The 8,263-nt window shown below is 28.6% G+C and overlaps 1 protein-coding gene across 1 annotated transcript; it reads right to left on the bottom strand.

Moving 5' to 3' along the window:
- Positions 1-1,125: 1,125 nt before the first annotated feature.
- Positions 1,126-6,939, bottom strand: LOC107611233 (uncharacterized). Its single transcript, XM_016313186.1, has 4 exons — positions 6,810-6,939; positions 6,591-6,643; positions 1,865-2,775; positions 1,126-1,720 (listed from the first exon to the last, which is right to left on the bottom strand). The coding sequence occupies exons 1-4, from the start codon at positions 6,937-6,939 to the stop codon at positions 1,126-1,128; spliced, it is 1,689 nt and encodes a 562-aa protein (XP_016168672.1).
- Between the last annotated feature and the right edge of the window lie 1,324 nt (positions 6,940-8,263).

Here is an 8,263-nt window from a genome sequence, read left to right as displayed (position 1 = left end):
TTTTATCTGAGGCAGAAAAGCTCTTTGTCTAGAGTGATGGCCTGTTAAAATTTCCACATCTAACATGTTTTGAAAAGTTCCTCGACACAGTAGCCTTGTGCCATTGCATAAGCCTGCCTTAGGATCTATGTTTCTCAGTAACATCAAAGGAGCACCTTTTTTACCTTCAACATATAAGGTGGCAATCCACCTGTGCAGATCGAGATAAGATATTCTTGTTGATATAGATTATTTGTATCTCCTTTTACTTCATCAAAGGATGCTAAAATTCATTCATCTCCTGGAAATTGGTTGATGACTATATCATTAAGCTGTTGCACATAATGATTTTTGGGTGTCAATATCACTCTCTCCACCATATAAGATGCATCCCACTCATGAGATTGCAAATTTGGAAAGGTTTCTTCTATTAATTTGTGTAATGATGCCTCACCTTCCCATGGTATTGCCATGTGTGCTTCTATTTGTTCCAAGTCCTCACATATAGTAGGCTCAATCCCATCCCCTATGCGCATAAGATACTCTGCAAAATCATGATCATTAAGAGATCGCATATTTTGTCACAAGTGGAGAATTTTGGTGAATGCCCACAAATGTGATTTAACAATAGAAGCCAAAATCATTTACGACTTACTTCCTTTCGGCACAATAGGTGGTACTTGGCGGAAATCCCCTCCCATAACCATCACCTCCCTCTAAATGGATTATTGTTTTATAAGATGTCTCGCAATGTGCGGTCCAATGATTCCATTGTCTCTTTATTAGCCATTGGCGCTTCATCCCAAAATATCACTGTCGTTTGCCTAATCAATTTTTCAAAATCAAATTGTTTACTTATATTGCACATGGAGGATGGCTCTGCATTAATTGGGATCTTAAATCTAGAATGAGCTGTTCGACCACCAGGCAATAAAGTTGCAGCTATTCCTGATAACGCAGTTACCAAGGCAATATGTCCTTTACTTCTTAAGTCTACAATTAAACTCTGTAAAGAAATGTTTTACCTGCTCCGCCTGGTCTATCAACAAAAAATACTCCACTTTCTCTCCGATCAATTGTATTCATAATACACCTGAAAGCCACAGACTAGTCACGATTCAATCTTTCTATAGAAAACAGATCTTCTCAAGGAACTTCGATGGACATCTCTTCTTGAATAATTCTAGGCATCAAGTTGTCATTGTCGTTGTCCGAGGTTAGAGCTGATAAATCGTATTGTGCAATATGTTTTCCATGTTGTAAGAGGATGTCATTTAAATCCCTAAGCAAACGATTTGTCAACCCATGGCATGTTGTAGTGCTTGTTGATGGATAATCATCTACCATGTATGAAAGAAACTCGTCCCACAACCTTCTTACATCTGTTGGCTCACAAAAAATTAAGATGGTGGCAAACAACCTTCTTAAAGCACATGGCATTCTTAAAATGGAAGCCTCAACCAAACATGACCTTATACTGCTATCACTCTCTAGCAGTCTTTGATGCTGAATGGATTGCTTAAAGGACGAATATTGGACACCATTCACTGTTAACAAATCATCCCAACCAGTTGGTTCTCTTACATTTGACAATAGAATACGCAAATAGAATTTTTCTCTTTCTGTTGGTGAAATAGTATAGATCCGACCGATAGCCCTCTTTTGTGACCTGCGTCGACGCCATTCTTTTTCCTTGCTGTGCCAACTGTAATATTCTGGGATTTCCCTATACAAAAGATGCCTAGATTGTTAGTCATCGACCCGATTAAGTGCAAAGAATTCAGTGAGCATTGTTCTTGAAAAATATTCATCATTAACTATTTCAGAAATAGTTTGGTGCTCATAAAAGCTCACTTGATGTTGGTTTGGCAAATGAACTTGCAACCTTTCAACTGATGGGTACATTCGGTAAAGGTTGAATTTAAATATTCTCCAGCATGCCTTTGAAACAACAATCCATCTTGCATCAATAAACTGTTTCACCTCATCATAATGAGAACTTCTGTGAACCTTCATTGCAACACGATCTGGTCCCTTATAGCAATACTTGTATAGATACTTTATACTCTTGATACTGCTACATATCTCTACATTGATATGGCAATCATACTTCAGTAGTAGCCAAGGGTTGTACGGAACTACCCATCTATTGTCAATTGTGACATTTTGGTTTATAGGGATTGGAGTATCAAATCGCCTCCTATATTGAGGATATGAGTCATCATCTCGTCGTGTCTCTGCTACGAACTCTTTTGGATAGTTGTGTTTACATTGACCATTTTTCATGCATGGTGAAGATTGATTAAGTGTTCCGCAAGGAACATGGACCATATGCCTTAGCACTGCCTCATGTATGTGCGGTTCTGCTTCTTTACATGGTATTTCCGCTCGAACCAAACTATCATATTGGTCAGCATCACTCAACTTGTCGTTGTTTTCTAGGATTAGCAACATATGTATGTGTGGTAATCCTCTTTTCTGAAACTTGGTGACATAAATATAACTTTTTACCTTTCCCAATACACCCTTGGTAATGACATCCTCCTTTAATTGTTTGAATTTGGCTCTGAAAATCCTAGTTGTTAGATCCGGAAGATCTTGTGGAGTTTGAGTAGGACTGAGTTCTGAAGCTATTTCTGACCATGATGGATTGCATGTCATAGTGAGAAAAATATCCGGTTTTCCTTCTTTAAGAACAATAGCCATTCCATCATCGTACCGTTGGGTCATGTCTTGACGACTGCCCATGAAATCTATTCCTGGGGAGCATTTACTTGTGGCAAAGAGACATTTCCCCTGTTGCAAAACATGTCAAATATTTCATGGTGAAATAGACGTGCATTACAGTGGGTACATGTCCTTGCAGTAGGTAGTGTAGTTTGAAGCACTGTTGTATTCTCTTGAAAATTCTGAGCATAATTGTAGGATGTTCAGACATGGTGGGTAATTTCTGTACTCGCATAGGTAAATAAAATATTATATTATAGATCTTTTTTCAACACGTGCCAATAATTATATGGTTAGGTACTCGGGAAGAATTCATCAATTATTTCATATATTTTTTAGATAGTGAAATAAAGAGTGAACAAAGAATATCTATACAACTTCCCAAATGAGGATTATTTTTTGGAAAATAAACATAATCTTTAAAGATGTAGTATATTTTTTTAGATTTTTTCTGTTTCCTAAAAATCATATAAGATTGTCAAAGTTTAAAGTTCTAGGTAATATTTGAGGTAAAATATTTAATAGAGCAGATTTTTATTCTGAATTATACTAAAATATATAAATAGTATTTTTTAAATTGTTTGATTTTAATTGTATTTCTTTGCTATTTAATTTGTTGAAAGTTTTGATTGTCGCCTAATAATTTGTAATAATTTTAGTTTAATTTTTTAAATTTATTATGATAAAGTAACGATATGATAAGGATTTTGTCCATTAAAATTGCATAAAGATTTTTAAAAATTTCTTTGTTTATTGTACTTTATTTGTTTTTTTTAGGTGTTTATGTTAATATTTCTTACATTATTAAATTTTATTTTGATAATTTCTTTATCATCAAGGGTTTATATTCCCTAATTACTGTAACTACATTAAAATTTAGTTTCCATCTCTAAATAATATTATGTGTCTTATAATTATTGCTATTGGATAATAGTTGTAGTAGTATTTTGTTTAGTTCGTACTTAAATTAGTTATTCAATAAAAATTTATCTAGTAACTCTTAAAAATGTATATGTTATCTATGTTTTTAAGTTGATTTTTTCTGATTTAGTTACCTGTTGACTTGTAACATTTAATTTAGTATTTAATCTTTTTTTTAAGAAATTAGGACACGTACTATCACCAAATTTCACCATTTATTGAATTCTTAATTGGATAAAGACCTGATAATAAAAAAGACCTATATAATTTGTACAGTATATGTTTAAATACATGAGATAAAATATCAATATTTTAGCACTATCTTTTAATTGTTGTTTTTGTGTTTAAATTAGATTTTTTTTATTTCTAGTTGTACTCTTTAATTTTAAAAGATATATTTTGTTACCAAAATTTTATTAACAAAGGTATTCTTATTATTATTAGTCTCATGAATGTATTGACTATTTTGAATTTTTTATTTATTAAATATTTGTTTTAACATTATTTTTTATTAAATTTATAATTTTGTTTGTCATTAGACATTTTATATAGTAGTGTACGATAACAAACCTTTACATTTATTTAATACAAAAAATATTTTAAATAAATATTATATGATGATGGTGAAATATTAGAGATATAAATAGAATACTGACCATTCATATTTGTATGGCTTCTAGCATTATTTGTAATTAATTCATGATAAAGAATTGGTTGAGGCATTGAAGTAGTAGCAGCAGTGGTGCCTTGACCTACACTTATACAACAAAAACAAACTTTATATGTTATACATATTTTTGGAAAAATTAAAAAGTAGTGTTAGCAATAAAATTAATCATCTAAATTAAGTTAGTTAATTTTGTTATCCTATATATTAAGAAGATTTAATGTGGAGGTAAAATAACTTATATTATCGTAGGATACTAACCAGTTAGAGATCTGTTACTTGGACCGGCTCCATTACCATATATTTTTATATTTATATTTTTAAAGAGCAATACAGATAATAAGCATAATTTAAACTCGTGAGAGAGTTATTAGTTATCATAATAAAAGTTAACTTTGATTGTGTGAAACAAAATACTACTGACTTTAATTCTTTTAAATTTTTGTAATTTTAGTGTGCTCAATATAATAGATCTTATTTATAAAACAAATTGTTTTTTCTATACTTCTATTTAATTTTTTATATGTTAATTTCTTTTCCAAAGTTTTAATCTCATCCATTAATGTGTGACATATTTTAATCTGTTTTTTTTAATTTGTTACCATAAATTAATGATATGATGAGTATTTTATCAATTAAGAATGCAAAAATATTTATAAAAAATAATTTATTTAATATACTCTAATTTATCTTTGTATTTTTGTGTTTACATTGCTATATCTCATATTATTAAATTTTAATTTGATGAGATATTTTTATCATCAAGAATTTATTATTTACTTAGTACTATTAAAGTAAGATATATTTTTTAGTAATAAACGATGTTAGGTATTTTGTCATGGGTTAATATAGGATTATTAGATTAATATTTGGTACCCGAATTAGTTATTTTATAAATGTCGAATTTTGAAAGTTGTATGTTTATCTATTAACTTGTAACATTTAATGCCAATGAATAATAGTTTAAATAGCAGAGTCTCCCGATATTCAATTAAGAGGTTGCGGGTTTGAGTCTCCTATCTTTGGTAAAAAAAAAAAATTTGTAACATTTAATATAGTATTTAGACTTTTTTTTAATTACAATACATTTTACCTTTTCCAAATTTTATCATTGGTTAATTTTTTAATTGGAGAAAAATTTTTTTAATAAAAAGGATAAATCTTTATCTGTGCAGTGTATTTTTAAATACATTAAATAAAATACATATATGTTTGTATTCTATTTTAACCGTTGTATTTATATTGAAATGAGATATATCCTCGTGTTATTTTTCAATTTTAAAAAATATATATATCATTACCAAAAGTTTGAAATATGAGAACATAAATAAAGATACAAAAATTAAAAAAAAAAACTAAATTAAAGTATATTAAAAATTATTATATTACATTGATTTATTATTTTAATATATAAATATTATTTTGATTATAAAATTGTTATGATAAACTTTAATTGAAGAGTAGTGTTCAATATCTTATCGAGTTTTGTGGGTCATGCTAGATCAACTGATTGAACTGGGAGTGGTTGTAAGCTTTTTAAAGTTATCTTATATAAAATAGTATTTATATATGAAGAGATTTTATTTATTTTTTTTAATATAAGAATGCAAAAGCATATTTTTTAATTTCTAATTCTTTAACTAGAACTCTACATTAATTTGAAATATAAATACATTTTTTTCGTAATAAATGTATAACAAATAAAAGCATGAGTTGAAGAGTACTCATTAATTTTTTTTATAAGTTAGAGTAATAATTTTTTTTATTTCATAATTGTTACTTACTTTGTAAGACATATCTATCAACTCAAATTTAAAAGTACACACAGCAAGAAATAAGAGATATATTTTTTTCTTATTATATTTGTTATTATTAGTCTTATGAATATATTTTTTATTTTATTTTTGTTAAGTATTTACAATTGAATTCATAATCTTATTTGTTAAATAAATATAAAAATATAAATATTATATAATGCATTATATATTATATTGTATGATGAAGATGGAATATTAAAAAAATATAATTATTATTATTTTGATCATTAAATTTAATTTACATAATAAATTTTTTAAGCATGAATCTGAAAAAGTTGAACTCCAAACTTTGATTTTGACGTTTTATATTGTTACTTTATAACTTTATATATTGTTTAATGTATTGTTTGATTAAGGAATACATTGGTATAGGTATAATTTTTTATCTAAAATTAAACATTAGTACTCAGAAATAAAATAAATCATCTATATTAGTTTGATTAGTTTTATTACATAATATAAGAGTACTCAATACCAACCAACAATGTTATTAGGATCTCTATTACTTGTGCCAGTATCATTGCTTTCATTCCTGTATTTTTCAAGAGGTAGAAAATAGATATTAAGAACTAATTAAGTTCATAACAAAGAAAATTAGTTATCATTATCTATGTCAAGTTTTATGTTACCTGTGTCAAATTGATTATGGTTGGTAGCTCTGGCCATTTGTCTATTTGTAGTTAATCAGGTAACTCCACCTGTGTTTGGCATAGGAGTTGAAATAGGAGTTGTATCAGTTGACATGGCAATTTGTTTTCCTTGTCGAATCGTCTCGCGATAAGTTGCACGTCTTCTAGCTAGGTGTTGCTGTCTTTGTTCTTCGGTCATGTTCTATCTTTTTTGCCTAGCATATTCTGTCCAAGTGGGTCGACGTTGACGTAATTGTTCATTTGTTGAATTCTCCATTTTTATTTTTGTTTCAGAACATAAGATAGGAAGAAGAAAAGAAAAACAGACAATTGCAAGTGGAGGAATTTTTTTATTTTGTTTCACGATTGAGAGTGAGTAGTTGCATAACCCCCTCGTAAATTAATGGAGACTTTACAAAACGCGTACGTAGTTTTAGATTATACAAATATGGGTAAACACAGGAAATAAGAATTGGATACCAAATTTTTAATATCCCCATTATATATTACCTGTATCTATAAAAATATTACTATAATAATATTACTCAAAATGCTTAATAAAATATTTTTATATTATAATGTTATCTCTGTGTGTAGATTTTAATGTTAACTCTGTGTGTAGATATTTTTAAAAATAATAAAATACTTATATTTATTGTTAAACATGTATAATTATAATTATTTTAAACATTTTAATTATCTTTAGAGTACTGTTAATAAAAAGAGTACTATTAATAAAATGTTTTAGTAATAATTTTTATATTATTATGTTTAATTTTTATATTATTAAAATTTAAGTTTTTTAATCCTTTTCATGATTGACCGTCAGCCGTTTGAGTTTAATCCATTTCACGATTGAAAGTGGAAACTCTTTGTCGGTTAATGGAGAGGTTACAGAATGTTACGTAGTTTTAGTTTATAATGATAGGGGTAAAATAAGAAAACAGATTTGGATACCAAACTTACCTTTATAAAAATAGGGATAATATAGGAAAACAGATTTGGATACCAAACTTCCGTATCCACTTTATATATTGTTATAGATGAGAGCACTAGCGGATTATCATAGACGAGATAGAACTAATAGATAACGCATATCACGGGGTTTCGAAAAATGTTAGAAGTTGCATCTCGAGGTTACTCGGTTATCCATCTTGTTCTTTCATGGTTTGTCTTGAAGTTCTTGTTTGAGATTTCTTCTTTTGGAAGTGATTTGAATCTTTTCCAACCCTATTCTTTTGTTCATATGCATTCTCGTTGATCATAACTACATATGTCTGCTTAAATTTCTTGGATATCTGTCTTGTGTTGGTTAAAATCCTCTTTTTGACTCATGTATTCTTTGATGTAATTTTGGATTTGTTTGATACATCAAAGAAAATCGTTAAAATTTTTGTGAACCTTGTCCTTATTGCTTGTTCTTTCTCTGAGGTCTCATATCTGTTTGAGTGACTCGGGATTTGTTTTGGTGTCTTGTGCAACTGTTATACATTGCAAGTGATATGTTAGTTCTTCAGTACGCG

The sequence above is a fragment of the Arachis ipaensis genome, chromosome B8 (assembly GCF_059453495.1).
Source record: "Arachis ipaensis isolate K30076 ecotype BB chromosome B8, ASM5945349v1, whole genome shotgun sequence".
Taxonomy (NCBI): domain Eukaryota; kingdom Viridiplantae; phylum Streptophyta; class Magnoliopsida; order Fabales; family Fabaceae; genus Arachis; species Arachis ipaensis.
This window is presented reverse-complemented; position numbering and strand designations above follow the sequence as displayed.